The 23,542-nt window shown below is 42.6% G+C and overlaps 1 protein-coding gene across 5 annotated transcripts in view; it reads right to left on the reverse strand.

Annotated features, from left to right (window-relative positions):
* Positions 1-23,542, reverse strand: part of WDR37 (WD repeat domain 37) — a 303,743-nt gene that overhangs the window by 137,618 nt on the left and 142,583 nt on the right. For all 5 annotated transcript variants that reach the window (XM_073629902.1, XM_073629901.1, XM_073629900.1 and 2 more), the window contains exon 3: positions 20,309-20,488. In XM_073629902.1, the coding sequence (XP_073486003.1) occupies positions 20,309-20,446 (138 nt within the window). In that variant the 5' untranslated portion in view covers positions 20,447-20,488. The remainder of the gene's footprint in view (positions 1-20,308; positions 20,489-23,542) is intronic.

Below are 23,542 nucleotides of genomic sequence, written 5' to 3' on the forward strand. Positions count from 1 at the left end.
ATACAGGAAGTGTGTTACTAGCCAGATCACCAGGGATAGACGGGGGTGGGGGTGGGGGGGTGGATAGTGCCTAAAAAGTGCAGCCACCACATCTAATGATTGGTAAAAAAAAAAAAAAAAATTAAATTATTGGTTTTGTGTTTAATACCGCTTTCAATTCAGAGGTGTATTGCTTTTCAGTGTCTTGAGCCCAGTCTAGCCACATAATTCAATGCAAAGATGAATCAACTTAGGAAAGCAATACATTGCAGCAGAAGTGGTGTTTAAACATGCAGTAATGTGGCAGGAAATTATTGACTGGAGGGAGATCAATAAACTGTGTGGGTCAGCATTCATTACAACTTACTTAGTCTATAGTACGCTGTCAGTGCGTGTACCATGGCTGCAGTTTATAAATGCTTTAATAATTACTATGGATGCATTATTTAAAAATGATTTCTAACAAAAAACTCATAGAAGAACATTTCCCTCCAGCCAACACCTGTGATCATAATTCATGATTTGACAATGCAATGCTCACAGCATTACAGCAGGTGGGAAACAACAATGACATTGTAAGTAATGCCTGCCATAGATGGTTAGAATCTCGGCCAGTTCAGCAGGGACCGGCCAATATTCGATCCGCGTATGGTAGGGCATTTGTTTTCATAAATTATTATTTGCCCGATTAATTGTTCCGATTAATCGGATAAAAATTTCAAAAAAGTGTGGTGTATAAATTTAGTTATTATGTAAAGTTTATATCATATATTTATAATAATAATAATAATATATCCAGAGTAGGATATACAGGGTATTTTACCTAGGAGATGAAGCTATATAAAGGGTGGAGAGGGGATATAAATCTTTTATATTTAGGTAGTACTAAAGGCCGAGACTTGTTTGCATGGATATAATCATTTTAAATAGAATGGACAATACTGGTAAACTTTTACTTTAAATGTAATCCCTTTTTGGCTTCCAGCTTCTCTGGGTTCAGATGTTGATCTTCCCTGCACAGAGCCCTGTTAACATGCAATTTTTTTCCTCTTTTAAACATGCCATTCTTACCTGCTCTGTGTAATGGTTTTTGGTTTTGCACACAGCAGCCTCAATCCTCATCTTCTGGGGTCACCCACTGGCACTTTTGGCTCCTGCTATCTTCAGAGTGCCCCTATCACAAGCCGCTTGCTATGGGGGGTACTTATGCGGGCTCGATTCCTAGCCGCACTGTGTGCTTCTGTTGATACACACAGTGCGGCTCGGCTCCGCCCCCTGCTTCCTCCTCACAGGCTGTGATTGACAGCAGCAGGTGCCAATGGCTCCCACTGCTGCATCGGAGTCCTGTGGGAAGGAGAAAGAGCAGTGCTGCTGCTCTCAGGTACAGCTCTAGATTGAGATTGGGATCAGGTAAGTATACATGGGGGCTGGTCATAGAAGGTTTTTTTACCTTAATGCATAGGATGCACTGTATTTCCTGATATGTAAACAAATAATGCATTCCATGTGCTGGTCAACTAATCGGCTGACCAACTAATCGATTATGAAAATAGTTGACAACTATTTTTACAATCCAGTCTAATTGATTACCTTATTTGCCGGCGCATAAGACGACCAGGGTATAAGATGACCCCCCTAATTTTACATTTTTTTCCTATACTCACCATATAAGACGACCCCCCTTACGAGGCTTCATATTTCCTTCTTCTTGCTGGAGCCATACTGCGCTGAGCCAATCACAGCAAGCGATGTATTCTATTAATGAATACAAAGCCTGCTCGGATTGGCAGAGGCTGTAACATCATCAGCCTGTGCCTCTCTGACTCTCAAAGCCAATCCGAGCAGGCTACTGTATGTAGCCTGCTTAGATTGGCAGAGGTTGTTACTCCAATCTAGGCAGGCTACTGTATTCATTAATAGAATACATCGCTTGCTGTGATCGGCTCAGCGGTGTATACTGAAGCTACATGCAGTATTACCGCACATTCACCATCCGCCGGGCTGACATCAGGCGTACAGCATTTTGTAAGTTGACACATCGATCGACTTGGGGACCATCAGCATGTCGAATTTCTAGCATGTGATTATTGCCAGTGGCCTTAGCCGCTAGCAATAATCATTGTGTTCTCCCAGCAGGAAAAAATTCTGCGGGAGAACAGAATAGCTCCGTGGGAGGGATGCCTCATCAACACTAACTGGGTTGATGGGGAATTAAAGCAATATTTTCTTTCCTGCAACCCGTGGTTGCAGAGAGAGAAAGAAGATCGCACAATTTATGGCCTGCCTTACAGCAACCAGCTTTTTTCAAATCTGCTAAATCTGTTAATTGGTCGCTATGGACTACTATACTGTCAATTCATACACACAAGATGGGGAAATTAAATCTGTAATTAAAAGCTATTTAATTTAAAAGTAACCTGAGAGAACAAAAAGAAAAATTCCCATCCAGGAGGTGTCTAAGACAAGGTGGAGCGGTGGGCAGAATTTTTCCCCCCAGATAGATCATAAAGAAATACACTATGGAGCACGTGTTTAAATAAAAGCCAATTCTTTATTTTGCAGGGTGATAAATTTAAAGATTGCTAAACCTTCTAAAAAGGACAGCTGTTTGACTTTCTGGCTTCGATATTTGCAGAAGAAAAGTATGTCACCAGGTCACCAGAACCGCTCAGTAAGCAGAGTTTTTATATAGTCAGCGTGAAAGACATGCAGCATTTCTAGCTGCATAAGGTCCCCATCATCAGGAAATCATGACACTTCATCTCTGAAATTGTGCAACCAGTTTTAATCACTACAGGGCTCAAAAAAAAGTTCTGATCAACATATGGCGTTCATCTGGAAAATGATCTTCTCAGGTTTAGTCATTTCCATGTCACGTATCCAGAACAAGCATGCAACAAGTGAAGCCAGAGTCAAGTTCCTTTTTTCAGGGACCAGGAGACCCTAAATTCAGTACAACAGGGAACCAGTATTTTTTTTTTGAAGGTAAGGTCAAAAGGCACACTAAGCAAAATTGATGCACACAGAGAACACAGCCTACCTACAACAAGCTTTTAGGAAGCACACCACTTGCCGACCACCTAACTGGGAAATTATGTCATGACTCTGACGTTAAATACTGGGGGTTATGCCCAAACCCCGGTATTTTCTTTTCCCTTACCTTTTCCAGATTCACCGCGGGATCACTTTTAGAAGTGGCGTGAGAGGTAACCCCCCCCCTTTCTCGGGCTTAAGGGCTTATGTTGCCAATCACTGAGCCTGGGAACCATCCGGCACCGTCGGTCTGCTTGCCATAGAGATAAGCGATAGCAAGATGGCCACCTCTCATCTCTATGCCCTTGGAGGACCGTAACGATGTCATACATCACTTCCGGTGTTCTGTCAAAAGAGGCAACTTGTCAAAATCTCCAATTACGCCACTTACAGTGACTCTCCAGCAGCAGTAATTGCAGATTGACGACTTGGCTGTTCACAGAACACCGGCAGCGTATACACTACGTTACACGACAAGTTGGCTGTTTTGACAGAACACTGGCTAAGGAGTAAAAAAAGTTGTCACCGCCTTGGAGGCAGCCACATTGTTGGTTACTAGCGTGTGGACTAACAATGTCCACTCATTATATTGTGTACTGCAGTGTATACGCTGCCGGTGTTCTGTGAAAACAGTAGTCAAAATCTGCAATTACTGCTACTGGAGTGTCACCGGACAAGGCGTGGTATGGGATTTTGGCGAGTTGGCTGTTTGGACAGAACACCAGTTCTCGGACCATGTAAACCATGTTTTATTTTTTTTCGTAGCCTCCCTGGCGGTTTTCCCGAGTGTGGCTCAGGGTTAAAATTCAGGACCATTAGCGGTAACCCCGAGCCACACTCGGGATTACATCGCAGGATCCTGGTGTGGCTTTTCTTACCTTGTCACCGGGATCCTGCGATGTCCCCCGCTGTGTCCGTGGGCTCCGTCCTCCTCCGAAGCCTCTCCGTGCCAGGCTCCGTTCCCTGCGAGCGTCGTGACGCACGGGGGCGGAGCCTGGCAACAAATTCAAAAAATTGTAAAAATCATAACACATACAGTACTGTAATCTTACAGATTACAATACTGTATGAAATCATTTCACATCCCTTTTGTCCCCAGTGCTTTGGCCCATGCCCTGCATGCAGTTTTATGTTATATATATACTGTTCTTTCTGCCTGGAAACTGGAGATTGTCCATAGCAACCAAAAAGTGTCCCTTTACGTCAAAAGTGGCTTTAGACCAGCTAGAAAACAGCGATAGTAAATTAGAACACTTGTAGAATTGGACGATAGTGAATCGTGGGGAAATGTATTTTATTATCATTATTTTTTTTTTTTTTTTTTTATATTATAATTTATGTTTTTGTGTTTCAAACTTTATCATACCCGGGATATCTACTAGACTCTTGTTTGGACAGATTTAAGTGTGTTATTGTTAAAAATTACAGACCTACAATATAGAATGCCAAATTTCCATGCAACATAATTGTATCGCTTTCAGCACCTAAAATCCGAAATAATCACACCGCCAGGGAGGTTAAAGCAAAAGAATTTTTTTTTTTTTTTATCTGTTGCTTTTAAGGGTAGAGGAGCAATTAGGGTTTTTTTAGACCCCAGATCTCTCCATAAAGAGGACCTGTCATGCTGTATTGTTATCGCAAGGGATGTTTACTTTCCTTGCGATAGCAATAAAAGTGATCAAAAAAAATTTTGTTTAAAGGGACATTGTAAAAACATTGTTAAAAAAAAATGTCATTAAACCACCCAGTCCCTACGTGCAGTAGTGAACGCACACTTAGGTCACGCCCATATATGTAAACACATGAGGTATCGCAGCGAATGTCTGAGCGAGAGCAATAATTCTTGCAACAATGTTAGACCTCCTCTGTAATTGTAAACTGGTAACCTGTAGAATTTCTTAAAGCATTGCCTATGGAGAGCACCGTAGTTTGGCGCCATTCCAGAAGTGCAAGCAATTTTAAAGCGTGACAAGTTAGGTATCCATTTACTCAGCATAACATCATCTTTCATAGTACACAACAAATGGGGTATATATTATGTTTTGTTTCTTTTTGTAATTCATTTAAAGTGGATGTAAACCCTCCATATACCCAGTGAAGGGAACAGACTCAGATGATACACAGAGATGGAACAAATCTCCCTATATAAGTTTTACATGTATATATGCTGTCTTCACCTTGATATACTGTTTAGAAAGTGAACGTCCTGTTAGAATTTTCACTTTCTGATTCCCCTGTAGGAGGAGATCATTGCTAGACACTGTGAGAGACTGTGAGACAGCTGATTGGAGGGAAGGCACCCCCCCCCCACACACACACACACACACACACACACACACACACACACACACACGCAGAGGTTGCCTGTGTATAGTTTAGCAGTGTGCTAGCAACCCCCTCCTATCTCTGGGCCTCACAGAGTCTTGTCAAAAGTTGACAAAAGTTGATGGCAGATAACAGACAAAAGGAGCACAACAAAGTTACAAGAGACAGGGCTTTGAAAAGAGATAAGAAAACAGATAAATGTGCCCAGCACAAATTTCGTGAATCGGGTTTACATCCTCTTTAAGTGCATTTTTTCCAAATTGCATTTGAATAACTGCTGTGCAAAAACCGTGTGACATAAAAAAAAAACTACAAGGACCACCATTTTATTCTCTAGGGTCTCTGCTAAAATAATAATAATAAAATAAAATTATATATATGTATATATATATATATATATATATATATATATATATATATATATATATATATATATATATATATATATATATATATATATATATATTTATTTGGAGGGGTGCTAGGTAATTTTCTAGCAAACAATACAGATTTTTACTTGTAAACAACAAAATGTCAGAAAAAGGCTGTGTCCTTATAGGGTTACTCTGTATTCATTAGTAAACCACGGATTTGTTTTAATGCAGCAAGTGTAAGGACTCACATTTGGCTAGATTTCAGACTATTTTAAACCCGTGTACATCAGCAGTGTGACTAAGAGGAAGGAACAATGCTGGAAGTCAGATGAGCTGCATGCAAATATGATTTAAAGTATTAAGCTGAAAGGAACAAGAGAACAGAGTGAGCAGAGTAATGACCTCATCAGTCTCCTCTGGTCCTTCACTCTCCAATTAGCAGACTGGGGCTGGAGTGCTGTTAGCAGGAACAAGGCATATTAAGTCAGCCCTGGACAAAAGATTGGCTGCAGGCAATACTGGTGACTAGTCTTGGACCTTCCCCATTTTTAAAATTTTTTTTTTTTGGGCATAGTTCCTACTGTTTAAGTTCACTTTAACAAGGAGGGGAAAAAAAACAGACACTGAGATAGAAAGCACACTCTCTATTTCAGTTCTTCTGTGTAAGCTTTGCGATCAACCAAAAGCATAAAAAAAAGGGCAGTTTGCATAGATACATTTTTTGGAGCTGTCCTGAGGTGGAATGTAAGCTGCTCTCTCTATGAAGCCGATTATATTTAAAGGATAAGTTCACTTTAATCATAAATGCACATTTTTTGCAGGTAAAAAAAAATAGAATTTTTTTTTTCTCTTAGGAGCCAGAAGTGCATTGCACCTGCAATCCGCAGATCGCTGGTGTAATACCAGGCTTATGCAGACTCTCAGTAAAGCTGTCTGTCCGTAGCTCCTGTACACAGTTACTGGAGAACAGGGTGATCAATGAACTAAGAGCACTCATCAGTTCCCTTGCAGTTCATTGAGAATTACAAGCCGCCTGCCGCAATGGCAGACGGTACTTGTAGTTCATTGAATCACAGAATTCTGTGAATGGATGACGTGGACATGAGGGTGGAGCCCCACATGGCTACACGTTTTTTAAATCATGACAGCAGGTGTGGGAAGAATATCCCCCACCGGCTGTCACAATAGAATCAGCAGTGCCCTAAATACGGTGTAACATGTAACATGTTCAGAAAGGTGATTTTAGTCTGAAGAATTGAGGAGATTTTCATTTTAACACTATTCTCCATTGTATCTTTTCAACATCCCAAATGTTGGAATAAATCACGTTATCATGCCATAGAACATCAAAGTACTCGGGTTCAGGCATAAATGTAGCTCTGCATAAGAGATTCTTATGGGCAAGACAGAAAAAATTCACCTTAACCTCAGCAATTACAAACTGCAAGCAGACTGTTTTAAACAATACCTTTATAGGAGCAATAATTCACAGGCAGAAGGTCAATGCTTTCTCCCAACACACAATGGATTCTACTTTCTTCTCCTTCATGATATTGACATTTAAAGTAAAAACTAGTGGTAGAAATGCTGACGTGCTGCAGAAATACATCATACTAGTATTGTCTATTTTACAATGGGAACTCAGGCCGGGTTCACACTGGTACGACAAACGCTCTGACATTGGGAGCTCATGTTGCATGACGTGTGAAAAGCAATGTTTTTATATGGGAGCCGTCTTAACTGGTCCGACACAAGTCAGTCCGACTTTGAAAATGCTCCCTGCACTACCTTGGTCCGACTTTCCTACTTCAGCCCATTGGATGTCACTGAAGCCGGATCGCGGACTTAACTGATCCGACTTTGGCTAGCGACTTGTACTCCGATTATCTTAAAGGGGAACTCTACGCCAAATTTAAAAAAAAAACGGCATAGGTTCCCCCTCCAAGACCATACCAGGCCCTTCGATCAAGCATGGATTTTAAGGGGAATCCCCCACGCCGAAATTACGGTGTGGGGTCCCCCAAAGAATTCATACCAGACCCTTATCCAAGCACATAGCCCGGCAGGTCAGGAAAGGGGGTGGGGACACCCCCCCATCCCCAGAACCATACCAGACCGCATGCCCTCAACATGGGGGGGGGGTGTGCTTTGGGGCAGGGGGACCTTGCACCCCCCACCCCAAAGCACCTTGTCCCCATGTTGATGAGGAGAAGGGCCTCTTCCCGACAACCCTGGCCATTGGTGGTCGGGGTCTGCGGGCAGGGGGCTTATCGGAATCTGGAAGCCCCCTTTAACAAGGGGGCTCGCAGATCCTGGCCTCCCACCCTATGTGAATGAGTATGGGGTACATTGTACCCCTACCCATTCACCTATTAAAAAAAAAAAAAAAGTTTCAAAAATAAAACGCAGTATACAGGTTTTTAAAGTAATTTATTAAGGCAATTCCAGCATCTCTTCCGATTTCTTCTCCCCTTTCCAGCTCTTCTGCCTCCTCCGCTGATGTCTTCTAGCCCTCTCCGGTTCTTCTCCCTCTGTCCTCTGTCTTCAGCCTCTGCCGGGTCTTCTTCGATGTCTTCTCGCTCTTTTGCCGGGTTTTCTGCGCTTAAAATCCATACCAGACCGATGGGCCTGGTATGCTCTTGGAGGGGGAACCCATGCCGTTTTCCTTTAATTTTCAAATTTGCCGTGGAGTTCCCCCTAAAGATTCACAACGACTGTTGTGTGGTACCAGTGTGAACCCAGCCAAAACCACAATTATTTAACCTGGCCTGCATACCTGTAATTCATTAATTAAAGCCAATGCTTACTATAAAAAAAAAAAAAAAAAAAATCAGCACAAGGGACATTACTTGTAGTGTGACGCATCCTTTGTGCTGCTGTCCACTGATGTAGGTAAAATTTTCCTCCTCCAATGCCCCCCACCCCCATAATCTTCTGGCATGGCAGGGGTTAACAGAACTGAGCAAGCTGTGGCAGACATTCATGAAGAGCGTCCAACTATGCCCAGCCTTTCTGTCCAGCTCCTCCATTATTAGAAGCTATGAATGAATGAAATGTGATCTATGAATACCATTCTATGCATGAAATGTGATCTATGAATACTATTCTATGCATGAAAGGTGATCTATGAATGGAGTGGTGGACGTTTCAATCATCCGCCCATCCTCCATTTATAGATCAGGTTTCATTCATAGAAGCTGTATTACAGTGGAATGGGCAGGCATAGTCGGCCACGCTTGATGAGTGTCGGTCACAGTTCTCTCAGTTCTATTAACCCCTGACATGCTGGCAGATTAATACGTCATGGGGTGTAGGGGATTGGAGGAGGAAGATAACAGGAAAAAGAGGACACAGCAGCACAAGGGACACATCACACTGACGGTAAGTAATATCCCTTGTGCCGAATTTTTTTATTTGCTTTTTTTTTTTTTTTTTTTTTTTTAAATTAAGCAGGGTATGAACTGGCTGAATTTTGGTCCGTTTGTACCGCTGTCAGTGTCCCCCATGTCAGAATCCAATAGAACAGCAGGAGAGATCCCTACATCACTGCTTGTGTTGATTGGGAATCTGCATGTTTTTTTTGTTCAACCTCTTGGCTGAATGAAAAAAAAATTCAACATGTATACATGAACCCTGCGAATCCACTGTGAGTTCCCGTATCGCACCAACTCACACGGCAGTTCACACTACCACATGCGAACTGCTGGGGAGTGTCAATACACTGTTAACGACACCCCCAGTTCAGCTTGCATATCGCACTGCGAACTGACAGTTAGGACATGAATCGAATCGCACAAGTGTGAACACCCATGCGATCCGATTCTGGTCCGAACAGAAAAAAGGGTCCTGTGCGTGTTTGGACTGAATGCGGTGCGATATCAGCCATACTATCTGTATGGCTGAAATTGCATCGCACACACATCGCATGTGGTGTGAACAGCAGAGTTCTGCGAATCTCATGAGACGTCTGACATCGCAGCAGTGTGAACCGGGCCTTACTGTACATCACACTGCATGATGCTTTATCTTACAGGTCCAACAGACCACAGTGAGCTAAATTCGTTGAGGCCGTCCTATTCTTTAGTCCTTTGATGTTTATTTCAAGGCAGTGGCTTAACCTTATCAACCTGCAAGAGGAAGTTCTGTTAGTGGCAGGATCTCCTAGTAAGAAACTTTGCAACGGATAAAAACCAATTTTGCTTAAAAAACTGTATACATTGAGATATGATGGTGTATGGTGTATACATACACTTAATTGGGGGTAAGGTTTTAAAAGTGCACTAATACTGTAATGCAAATAAGTAAGGAACAGCAGGGCATACGTGTACATTACCCAAGCTTGCAAAATTAAAAAAGACAAGAAAAAATAATAAACGGTGGGGTTGATTTACTCAGGGTGCAAAATCTGGTGCAGCTGTGCATAGAAACCAATTGGCTAATTTCAGCTTGTTAAAAAAAAAGATAAAAAACCTTCAGAGTGCAGCAGCACCCCCTAATACTTACCTGAGCCCCATCTTGATCCAGCGATGTTGCACAAGAGCCTTGGCTGTCCGGGACTCTCCCTCCTGATTGGCTGAGACACAGCAGTGGGCGCCATTGGCTCTCGCTGCTGTCAAAGTCAGTGAGCCAATGAGATAGAGGGTGAGGCCGAGCCGCGGCTCCAGGCTTTCACACTGGAGCGGTGCTCTGGCAGGGCGTCAGAAAAAGTCCTGCCATCAGCTTCTTTGGAGCGGTGAACTCAGCGCTCCTCCACCGCTCCTCCCCATTGAAATCAATGGGGCAGCGCTGCGATACCAGCTGCGTTTTGCGGGCTGAATTAACCCCTTTTCGGCCGCTGGCAGGGGGTTCAAACTGCCCGCTAGCAGCCGAATAGCGCGGCTAGAAATAGCGCTGTTTACCGCTGACGGCACAGTGTGAAAGGGGTCTAAGTGTAAATGTGAGATCTGAGGTCTTTTTGACCCCAGATCTCACATTAAAGAGGTTCTGTCATGCTTTTTTTCTATTACAAGCAATGTTTACAAATTTTTTTTTTTTGTTTTTTGTTTTTTAAAGGGACAGTGTAAAAAAAAAAAAAAAAAAAAAAAAAAGTAAAACAAAAAACCTGATTTTAACTTGTAAACGACAAGTTTGAAAAATAGGCCTGGTCCTTAAGTGGTTAAGCTTTGACAAAAAAAAAAAAAATCTAGAAGCTGATTGGTTTCTTTGCACCAGATTTTTCACTCTCCAGTTTCAGTAAATCAACCCCAATGTGTCCAGCTGATTAGATTTGTCTTGCAGGACTGTTTGGGCCCATTCAAACCAGCAGCACATTATACTCTAAAAGCCCTTTCACACTGGGGCGATGTGGGCGCCGGCGGTAAAGAGACGCTATTTTTAGCACCGCTTTACTGTTGTTTTAGCTGGGTTATTCGTCCGCTAGCGGGGGCGGTTTTACCCCCCCTGCTAGCGGCGAGAAAGGGTTAAAACCACCACAAAGCGCTGCTGCAGCGGAGCTTTGCCGGCAGTATAGCCGCGGTGCCCCATTCATTTCAATGGGCAGGAGCGGTATACACACGCTCCAAAGATGCTGCTAGGAGGACTTTTTTTACCGTCCTGCCAGCACACCGCTCCTGTGTGAAAGCTCTTGGGGCTTTCACACTGGAGTGTGAGGAGCGGCTCTTTCAGGGCGCTTTGCAGGCGCTATTTTTAGCGGTGTAGCGCCTGCAAAGCGCCCCAGTGTGAAAGGGTTGTTAGACTCTTTTCACACTGTGCCGCCACCGGCATCAGCGGTAAAGTGTCGCTATTTTTAGTGGCACTATTTGCCCGCTAGTGGGGGCGGTTTTAACCCCCCCACTAGCAGCCGAAAAGGGGTTAAATCCGCCCGCAAAATGCCGGCGGTATCGCAGCGCTGCCCCGTTGATTTCAATGGGGAGGAGTGGTGGAGGAGCGATGAGTTTACCGCTTTCACCACTCCAAAGAAGCTGCTGGCAGGACTTTTCCTGATGCCCCGCCAGCGCACCGCACCAGTGTGAAAGCCCTCGGGCTTTCACACTGGAGAAAATGGAGCAGCTGTTTTAGGGCGGTTTGCAGTCGCTATTTTTAACGCTATAGCGCCTGCAAAATGCTCCAGTGTGAAAGGGATCTAACACATGCAGCTGCTGGTGTGCATTACAAGACAGCGTCATGCATTCTTGAAATACATTGCACTAGTCATCTTTTTTAACTTGAAATGTCATTGAATAAATATAACATTCATCTTTATGAGCCTCAGTTCCCCATGATTTGGTGTAGTGTGTCCCAACATGCTGTGCTGCGTAAGACTGCACCGTGTCCTAGTTTTTCTTTTTATGCACACAATGCACAGTGGTGTATATGAAACTAATAGGACAAAGGAAACATTCTTTGTCTATGTACTGGGCAAGGCTGTTCAGCAAGCCCAGTGCATATATTGTAAATGGGCCCCCAAACTCTTCCAACTGCCATGTATCATCAAAACAATACAAAATGAGCCAAAAGTCACTTTGTACAGTGTATGCTAACACACCAAGGACTAAATTAACTTGAGGTTGTCCAGTTCCCACCCTCAGCATAAGATATAAAGCTAAACAAAATATGCTAAAACTAAAGTCATTGGCCAGCAATACTTCTTTATTATTGATGTATGATAGAGATAATCAGTCCCGGGTTTCTGTTGCTTAAAATCACAGAAATAAAGCCAATAGAGATAATAGAGATAATAGAGATAATGCTATGATTGAGCTGCATGCAGGAAAACTACTGCACTGGTGTTAGTTTACAGTGGGTGATAGCATGAAAAGCTGCATCTAGCATAACTTCAAACCTTTACATTATTAGACAGGATTTACACTGCATCCGGAAAGTATTAACAGCGCTTCACTTTTTCCACATTTTTTACGTTACAGCCTTATTCCAAAATGGTTTACATTCATGACAATGTGAAAGAAGTTTGTTTGAAATCTTTGCAAATTTATTACAAATAAAAAAATCCCATGTACATAAGTATTCGCAGCCTTTGCTCAATGCTTTGTTGAAACCCCTTTGGCACCAATTACAGCCTCAAGTCTTTTTGAGTATGATGCTACAAGCTTGGCACACCTATTTTTGGGCAGTTTCTCCCATTCTTCTTTGCAGGACCTCTCAGGCTCCATCAGGTTGGATGAGGAGCATCGGTTCACAGCCATTTTCAGATCTCTCCAGAGATGTTCAATAGGGTTCAAGTCTGGGCTCTGGCTGGGCCACTCAAGAACACTCACAGAGTTGTCCCATAGCCACTCCTTTGTTATCTTGGCTGTGTACCTAGGGTCGTTGTCCTGTTGAAAGATGAACTGTCGCCCCAGTCTGAGGGAGGTCCAGAGCGCTCTGGAGTAGGTTTTCATCAAGTATGTCTCTGTACATTGCTGCACTTGTCTTTCCCTCAATCCTGACTAGTCTCCCAGTTCCTGCCTCTGAAAAACATTCCCATGGCATGATGCTGCCACCACCATGCTTCACTGTAGGGATCACTGATCACTTCTCTTGGTCAGAGTCCTTCAGCTGCAAACTCCAGATGGGCAGTCATGTGCCTTTTACTGGGGAGTGGCTTCTGTCTGGCCACTATACCGTACATGCCTGATTGGTGGAGTGCTGCAGAGATGGTTGTTCTTCTGGAAGGTTCTCCTTTCTCCACAGAGAAACGCTGGAGCTCTGTCAGAGAGACCATTGTGTTCTTGGTTACCTCCCTGACTAAAGCCCCCACCCCACCAACCTCCCGATAGTTCAGTTTTTGCCAGGCGGCCCACTCTGGGAAGAGTCCTGGTGGTTCCAAACTTCTTCCATTTACGGATGATGGAGGCCACTGAGCTCATTGGGACCTTCAATGCTGCAGAAATTTTTCTGTACCCTTCCCCAGATCTGTGCCTCAATACAATCCTGTCTCAGAGGTCTACAGACCATTCCTTGGCCTTCATGGCTTGGTTTGTGCTCTGACATGCACTGTTAACCTTATATAGACAGGTGTGTGCTTTTCCAAATCATGTCCAATCATCTGAATTTACCACAGGTGGACTCCAATCAAGTTGTAGAAACATCTCAAGGATGATCAGTGGAAACAGGATGCACCTGAGCTCAAATTTTGAGCGTCATGGCAAAGGCTATGAATACTTTTGTACATGGGATTTTTTCATTTTTATTTTTGATAAATTTATATATATATATATATATATATATATATATATAACAAAAATACCTATACTTATTTGCTCTGTGCAATGGTTTTGGGGGAGCGCGCATGGCTCCCCCTCTTCATCGGGGCCCCCCACGAAAAGCCACGTTCCATGGGGCACCTGTGCGAGCTAGCTCCCGAATCACGCTGCTGTGTCCATTGACACAGACAGCAGGACTCGGCCCCGCCCACCAGATTTGACTGACAGCAGTGGGAGCCAATTGCTCCTGATGCTATCAATCTGCCCAATGAGGAGAGAGACAGCGGCGGGAGCCGCTACGCTCGTGCACATCACTGGATCAGATGCGTTCAGCTAAGGAAAAGGGGGAGGAGTGGGGGGAGCTGCAGCACGGAAGGATTTTCAACTTAATGCAGAATGTACTGGTGACACAAAAGGAAGTTAGAAAGCCTTCCCAAAATGATGGGGAATCCCACCCTGGACATCTGTTACTGGCACGAGTCATCACAGGGAGATTTCTCCATACTTCTCAGGTGATGGTTGTAGGATTTCCCCGTATTTTCTGTTCCTGCAAAAACCATACAACTGTGACAACAGAGACAAAGAAATATATACCTAAAGGAGGTTCTAACCATCCGCACTAACGTTTTGGCTGCAGTTCTGTTAGGGCCCATTCACATGCAGGTATGCATTATGTTCAGTATAACACGTGCCTGCTGGCAAATGTTGTGATGGGTCGTGTTTAAAACCATTTCTTTTCTCTTTTTTTTTTACTTTATTGAAATGTCACAAAACGACATTCCAATCATTTCTACGCATAGCAGCACTTTGTGATGCAATGTTATGCATCGCAACACACTGCACAAAATGCAGATGTCCTATTTTTTTTTCAGCATGCATCGCTGCAACTTCACTAATAAAACAAAGGCAAATTGCCCTGTCTATGTGTTGGGCGAATTCGGACATCACAGCTCAATGCATATGGTATGAATAGGCTCTTAGGCAAGGTTCACACATGTCCAGCTGCGGTTTGCAGTCAGTATTTAAAAGGAGTCCGGTGCAGCTTTGTTCACCAGTTCAGGTGGGAATTTTTACTTGAATTTGTAACCTAAACCAGACACAAAAATCACACAGGACTCTTTTCAAAAATAGACTGCGGCCGTCGCCCCCGGACATGTGTCAAGCGGCTCTATTGCAAGGCAGCCTAGTTCACATGTTATGCGATTTGGATGCGGTTCAAAACGCCTAACCGAGCCTTAAAAGTGTTACTAAACCTACAACAGTAACATCAGTCTGTATTGGCAGTAAAGCATGCTTGTTATAATTACTGTGGAACCTAAGGGGTTCATCCTCCACATTGTGTAAAAAGGTTGTTTTTTAGCCTGTCTTCTCCGATCCTCCCCTTCTTACACTGTCCCCTAACTATCTCTTGATAAGAAAGAGCCTTGGAGTCACTCTACATGTTCTCAGTTTGGTGTGCATTGCTAGAGAGTGCTTTTTTATTTTCTTGGGAGGGTTCAAAGGATCGGCACAGGGCCAATCAAGCAATGTCAAGACAGAGGGTCAGGGGTCATACAGCCTCATAAGACAGTCAGCGTAGAATGAAAACTCCTCCTACAAGCTTTAACCAGACACTGATAGAAGTCACAAGACTGCTATAACTGCTGATGAGAAAAGGTATTTAGCCGTTTATATTTTCTAAAATAATTGCATTTCCATGTTCTGTGTACTGTGGGAGACCAGATATAGTGAATGAAGGGTCCTGGGTGTTCTAACACTTTAAAGAGAAAGAAAATGTGTGGTACAATCTACAAGCGTGTGAAGAAAACAGAAAAAACAAATACAAATCACAGCTAGACAAAACTTGCCAAAAATGGTCATAAAAAGGAAATGAGGAAACAAGACATTATAAACAAAAAGGGTTATCAGACAGTACACAAATCAATCCAATGTACACAGAGGGCTTGGGAAAGAATCTCTGATTTTAGTAACGATGATTTTTAGCAACAAAATGTAAAAACATGAAATACACTTCAGGGAAAAGTAGACGGATTATACTGAACATTTATCAGAACATAAATAGGCTGCTACATATCAACTCCCCAAATTATACAAATTACGCAGTTTATAGCGATCGATGTTTTCTGATTAGTTATTATAGATGACAACTTTAGTCTTTGTTTTACCGCCCCACAGCTTTCACTGGCCTGTTCTTATTCCCAGTGAACGGACTTGGTACAGACCATAAAATAGACAGGGATAGGAAAATCACTCTACAAATCAGACAATCTACAAGGAAATATCCGAGTGAAACAAAAACGTGGGATTTGCAGGTTCTACAACTCCTATGTAATTATGATTCATATCCTGTATTGTAAAAGATCAGAAAAGGCCCGTGTGAACATATTTAAAGTGATAGTAAAGTCTCGTGTTTTTTTTTTTTAGTTTATTTTTTAAACATATTCCACTTATCTGCTCTGAGCAGTGGATTTGCACAGAGCAGCCTGGATCCTCCTCTTCTTGGGTTCCTCGCCGACGCTCCTGGCCCCTCCCTTCTGCCAAGTGCCCCCACAGCAAGCAGCTAGCTATGGGGGGCACCCGAGCTGAGCCACTGCTCTGTGTGTCCATTCTGTCCCTTCTCTTCTCATTGGCTCACTGACTTTGATTGACAGCACCGGGAGCCAATGGTGCCCGGTGCTGTGTCTCAGCCAATCAGGAGGGAGAGTCCTGGGTAGCCGGGGTTCTCATGCAACATCGCTGGATCAAGATGGGGCTCAGGTAAGTATGAGGGGGGCTGCAGCACACTGAAGGTTTTTTCTCTTAATGCATAAAGAGAAAAAACCTTCTGCCTTTACAACCACTTTAAGCAAATTCAAAATAACTCGCACTATGACAATTCATGTTCGAGTTAGGATTTAAAATTTGGGATTTTTTTACTTTTACTCTCAGTAATAACGATAAACAGGACAAACAGAGGGCGAAATCTCCCTAATTGGGTACCATTAAAATTTGACAGGTGTTATCTGTGGTCTCATAGGGGAGACCATGTTGTCACACGGAGGACGATTTACGAAGACTGGAGCACACAGAATCAATTTCTAACTTCAGATTTTTCAGTTAAATAGGAAGTAAAGTCTTCCTCTTTAATTGTACCTACAGGTAAGCCTATAATATGGCAGTGTACAGTGAATACTTGCACCGTATGGGAGATATTTACTGGGTACCCCCCCCCCCCAAATGTGGCATGTCAGGGGGTCACCAGCACTTATAGCGGTTCCATTTTTGGCTGGAACTCTGCTTTAAAGCGATTGTAAGGCCTCATGCACACCGGATGTTATAAAATGCCAGTGGCGTTATCTGTAGAAAGCTGTAGAATGAGTTTTTCAGCATTTTTGCAGTAGCTTTTGTTTTTAAGCTTTTTTTTAGAGTTAGAACATTTTTACAGCTGAAAAACCCCTCTCAAAACCCACTAGTTCTGGAGGGGGTTTCCAGCCAGAAGAAGCCCCTGCCAAAAACTGCTGAAAACAGCCTATGTGTGCATGGACACATAGGATAACATGATGGGGAGTTTATTGGCTGCAAAAAAAAAAAAAAACACCTGGATCCAAAAACTGTAGCTGTAAAAATGTCCAGTGTGTACCCCCTTCCTGACCAGAGCACTTTTTGCGATTCGGCACTGCGTCGCTTTAACTGACAACTGCGCGGTCGTGCGACATGGCTCTCAAACAAAATTGACGTCCTTTTTTTCCCACAAATAGAGCTTTCTTTTGGTGGTATTTGATCACCTCTGTGATTTTTATTTTTTGCGCTATAAACAAAATAAGAGCGACAATTTTGAAAAAAAAAGCATTATTTTTTACATTTTGCTATAATAAATATCCCCCAAAAATATATAAAAAAAAAACATTTTTTTTCCTCAGTTTAGGCCGATCGTATTCTTCTACATATTTTTGGTAAAAAAAAAAAAAAAAAAAAATATCGCAATAAGCGTTTATTGATTGGTTTGCGCAAATGTTATAGCGTTTACAAAATAGGGGATAGTTTTATGACATTTTTTATTAATAATTTTTTTTTTTTTACTAGTAATGGTGGCGATCAGCGATTTTTATTGTGACTGCGACATTATGGCGGACATTTTTGACACATTTTTGGGACCGATGGCATTTATACAGCGATCAGTGCGATTAAAAATGCACTGATTACTGTGTAAATGACACTGGCAGTGAAGGGGTTAACCACTAGGGGGCGGGGAGGGGTTAAGTGTGTCCTAGGGGAGTGATTCTAACTGTAGGGGGAATGGGCTGTGTGTATGCGGCCCCAAACTTCCTCTTCTCAGGTCCCCCGCCGGCGCTCCTCCTCTCTGTCCTGTGCTTCCACGGGAAGCCCCTTCCCGTGGGGGCACTCAGGAGTGCTTACTCCCGAGCCCAGCTGCTACATCTATTAACACAGACAGTGGGACTTGGCCCCGCCCCAGTTCCCTCGTGACAGGCTTTGATTGACAACACTGGGAGCCAATGGCTCCCAGTGCCTCAGCAAAGACAGTGAGACCCAGAAGTGAGGAGAGAGAGAAGAGCTGCAGACGTGCACAACGCTGGATCAAAAGGTTTAGGTAACCACTTCCGGACCGCCCAACGTTGTTATACGTCGGTACTTTGAAGGAGGTTGTCGTTGTTATGGCAGCAGCTAGCTGCCATAACCCCGGTATACTCTTCTTCAGTGCGCGGTCCGGTTTAAAATAAAAGTGGTCTCAGTGGCGGATTCGCCCCCCTGCCGCTTACCGGAGCCGTCGGCAGCGGCGGAGGCAATTGGATCCTTCCTGTGGCCTGACATGGAGACAAGTGAGGGGAAGATGGCCCCCACCCGTCTCCATATCATTGCAGGGCAGAAGCAACGTCAAAACGTCACTTCCGCCCATAGCTCTAAAAGGGACATTTTTTTTTTTCTTTTTTTTTTTTATTGCATTTTAGTGTAAATATGATATCTGAGGTCTTTTTGACCCCAGATCTCATATTTAAGAGGTCCTGTCATGCTTTTTTTTCCTATTACAAGGGATGTTTACATTACTTGTAATAGGAATAAAAGTGACACTTTTTTTTTTTCTTAAAAACAGTGTAAAAATAAAAAGGTAAAATAAATAAGAGCTCGCGTGCAGAAGCGAACGCATACGCGAGTATCGCCCGCATATGAAAACGATGTTCAAAGCACACATGTGAGGTATCGCCGCGATTGGTAGAGCGAGAGCAATAATTCTAGCCCTAGACCTCCTCTGTAACTTAAAACATGCAACCTGTAGCATTTTTTAAACGTTGCCTATGGAGATTTTTAAGGGTAAAAAGTTTGTCGCCATTCCACGAGCGGGCGCAATTTTGAAGCGTGACATGCTGGGTATCAATTTACTTGGTGTAACATTATCTTTCACAATATAAAAAAAAAAAAAATGGGCTAACTTTACTGTTGTCTTATTTGTTTAATTCAAAAAAGTGCATTTTTTCCCCCAAAAAAGTGCACTTGTAAGACTGCTGCGCAAGTACAGTGTGACAGAAAGTATTGCAATGACCATTTTATTCTCTAAGGTGTTAGAAAAAAAATGTATAATGTATGGGGGTTCTAAGTAATTTTCTAGCAAAAAGAATGTTTTTAACTTGTAAACAACAAATCTCAGAAAAGAGGCTCGGTCCTTAAGTAGTTAAGTGGGGGGGGGAGTGGCGAGGGGAGAAAGAAAGAAAGAAAGAAAGAAAGAAAGAAAGAAAGAAAGAAAGAAAGAAAGAAAGAAAGAAAGAAAGAAAGAAAGAAAGAAAGAAAGAAAGAAAGAAAGAAAGAAAGAAAGAAAGAAAGAAAGAAAGAAAGAAAGAAAGAAAGAAAGAAAGAAAGAAAGAAAGAAAGAAAGAAAGAAAGAAAGAAAGAAAGAAAGAAAGAAAGAAAGGAAAGGAAAAGAAAAGAGAACATTTTCTCGGAAACAAGAAATGAAGGCAATTTTCTCCAATGGGAAAACAGATAGCAGTATGAACTGACAGGGGCTTTAACCCTTTCCTGTTTTATACAAAACAAATTAAAAATGTTGTGTATGTACACAAACCCACATACTGTTTCCATTATATCACTATATAGTGCAAGGCGAGGGACATACTTTGCCGAGTACTTTTTTGCTTCAAGCTATTTCAGTCTTCTGCACCATACAACGCCCAAAGGAGGTCAGTGAAAAAATCCGCACTGTGAACAGTATTGATTGTCTGCCTTGTTCCTTCACATCAAATAAAAATTAAAAAAAAAAAATCTAATCAAGGGAGTACTAACTCCCAACTCCAAAGTTTTTTCAAAAGAGGTATAAAATAATTCTGAAGCTTAATCAAGCCCTCCAACCACACCGCTATCAGTGAAAAACACCCCAAAATAAACGTCATAACAAAACATACAAGCACCATAGAGCTGCCAATTTACCTGTCCCTCCAGCAAGTCTCTCTGCAGACCGGGCCGATCCTGCTCTGAGCTGTTCGTCCGTTTCAACGTCAGACTGTTAGACTTGCGTTTCTGTTTCGTCTGGCGCGCGGCCGACCAGCTTCCACTTTCCGTGGGCATCCCGCCTCACTTTTTGGTTCTCAGCACAATCAAGGAAAAAAACTACAAAAAATAAATAAATAAATAAATCAGATGAGTCAATTTAAAAAAAAACTATTTAAAGTAGTTTTAAAATGATTGTAAACGTTCACATTGCGAATCAACCCATTCAGTTTAAAATAGAAATGAAAGGCAAACCATTGAAGATATAAAAATACATTATAAAAACTAAGCCCCCGCCTCCCCTTTTATTTTATTTATTTAATCACATACCCTCTGTTCTAAGCTATATAAGAGCTGGGGAGGAGAAACAGCAATACATGGATGCTCCCAGTGAATGGAGGAGAGCAGGGTGAGTTCCCAGCATAGCTAGGGAACTGACCACGCTGTGTTCTCCTGCTTAGTGTGGTCAGTTTTTAATAGGAAAGCAGAGGGACTGGCAGGATCGCCAAGGATTTCCAACAAAGGAAGCAATACAAAGTACATGGTGAAGCAGGCACATATCAGGAATATGAAATGTTGGGTTTACATATTCTTTAAGAGTTTTTTTTTTACTTTACATGCAGGGGTCTCCAAATTTTCTAAACAAAAAGGGCCAGTTTACTGTCCTTCAGACATTAGAGGAGCTGGACTGTCATTTTAACTGCTGGCTGCCAGCCCGTAGTGTATTTATTACAAGTGAGTGGCACGGGCAGGCCGAACAATGTATCTGTACATCATCAGTTTGTTGCCATGTTATTGGCTGAATTCACTTAAATGGCTGTTTCCAATCACAAAGTTCTGTGTTTGCAGAAACACAGAACTGTGTACTGTGAACAGCGATCTGGCTGTTTGTTTCCTACAAAGCAGGGAGAAAAAACAGCCAGATAGTAAAGTAAAAGCAGAACACATTACACATTGTTAGGCACACAATTAACCCTTTGATTGCCCCTAGATGTCAATTCTTTCCCAGCCATTAGCACAGTGACAGTGTACAGTATTAGCACTGATCACTATATTAGTGTCACTATTGATGTCAGTGTCAGTTAGCGTACCACCCAGCCAGAGTCAACTAGTGCCAGATTGCCCGCCACACTATCACAGTTCCACTATAAGTCACTGATTACCACCATTACTAGTATAGTGTCATCGCTGCCTAAATTCCAGTATATATACACCAGTGTTTGTAGAGGCTATAACTTTCGCACAAACCAATAAACAATTTAGATTTTATTTTTTTTTCACCAAAGACATGTGGCATAATACATTTTGACCCTAAATTCAAGAAGAAATTAGATTTTTTTATTGGATAGGTGTTATAATGTTTTTCGTTTATATGATTAGAAAATAAACCCAGTGGTGATCAAATATAACCAAATGAAAGCTCTATTTGTATGAAAAAAAGGATATCAATTTATTTTGCACACAGTGTTGCATGACAGTGCAATTGCCTGTTAAAGTAGCACAGTGCTTAATTGCAGAAAATGCTCTGGTCACGAAGGGAGTAAAACCTTCCGGAGCTCAAGTGGGTAAAGCAGTTAAACTCCTATTAGAAACACACACACACAAAAAAAAAAAGTAGCTTTTATTGCATTTTTAATCCTTAACCCCCGTTCACACCCATGCGAATTAGATGCGGCTTACACCGCATCCAATTCACAGGACATTTTAAAATACATTCATTTGAATGCATCTGGTTCACATATGTGCGTTGCATTCGCACTGCGCATTGCACAAAAAAGTGTGCGTTTTCTGGGCATTGCGGTGCGAACTACAAGCCTATTATCTCCTATGGGAACGCATCTGATTCGCAGATGCATTCCGTTCTGAACACAAATTCTCTCCTTCTCCTCATTACACCTCCCCCTCTCCCTGCTCACTGATCCGCAGCTAAAACGCAGAGGAACCTCTGAACAACTGATTTTTTATCTTCGCAGTGAAACCGGAGCTTCAATTCGCAATGCACATGTGTGAACCCGGGCTTAATGAAACACTGGGCTTTATTTACTTGGAAGTGCAGTTGCTGTAGATCTGAGGGGGACATGCAAAGGAAATAAAAAAAAACAGCATTTTTGCATGTACATGATTGGATGATAAAATCAGCAGAGCTTCCCCTCATTTCAGATCTTCCCCTTGAGATCTAAAGTGACTGCACTTCCAACTGCACTTTGAGCCCAGGCTGTCATGGTCAAACCTACTGGGAAAAGTTACCATACCAGACTGACCATGGTAACACTTTCCCCACCATGGGCTACTGCAGCCCATGGAGGTCACACATCATTACACTGTTCAGTCTAGGACCAGGACCACTTACTACCACTGCCAGATGACAAGAGGAAGAACCCATCAGGTCATCAGACCAGCCAGAATGCACTTGGGGGAAAAAAAAAAAAAAGAAGTTACGTACAGATTAAAAAAAAAAAAAAAAAAAAAAAAGGGAAGGTGGTGAAGGACGGGCTAGGCGTGATGGGTCCCTTAAACCCCAGGTGATGGACTTCATCCTCCATACCAGTTGACCGGTCCCACGAAGCAGCTCCTCCTCGCCAGCTGTGCAGCCTTTGGATGCGGTCCTGTATTGCATAACACGGTTGAGGATCTGCTCACACCCCAGGACTAAAGAGAAGCGAGCAATAAAGTAAATATTCCACTATTTTACATCACCCTCCCAGATTAAACAAGCATTTAACCCTTACTAGATCTGTGAGTAACAATAACAGCTCTTTCTACTCAAATCTAAGCAGATCTACGAGAAACATTGAACAGCACTTTATACTCATGTCGGTTGACCTCTGTGTCTTCCTGGCTGTGGTATATTTAGATTGCGGCTTTCAAATAATATCTCAGTATGGAAGAAAAAGCCGCACCTAAGGCTGGTAGATATTACTGTAATTGTGTTATTTTTATAAGGAATACCAGTTTCAGTGATTCATCCAAGGTGGGCGGACAAGAGGAGGATGATAGGAGGATGATATTGATCCCCTGTTCTCAGCCTACAGCTGCTTTGTCCGGAACTGGCCAATCACACCCAGATATTCTTCATTTCAGATTGCAGAGGATACCTAGAGGCCAGCTTCACATCCATGGGGATAGAAGGGTTTTTCAACCAGAATGAACTTTTCAATAAAATTACAAACTACA

The sequence above is a fragment of the Aquarana catesbeiana genome, linkage group LG05 (assembly GCF_042186555.1).
Source record: "Aquarana catesbeiana isolate 2022-GZ linkage group LG05, ASM4218655v1, whole genome shotgun sequence".
Taxonomy (NCBI): Eukaryota; Metazoa; Chordata; class Amphibia; order Anura; family Ranidae; genus Aquarana; species Aquarana catesbeiana.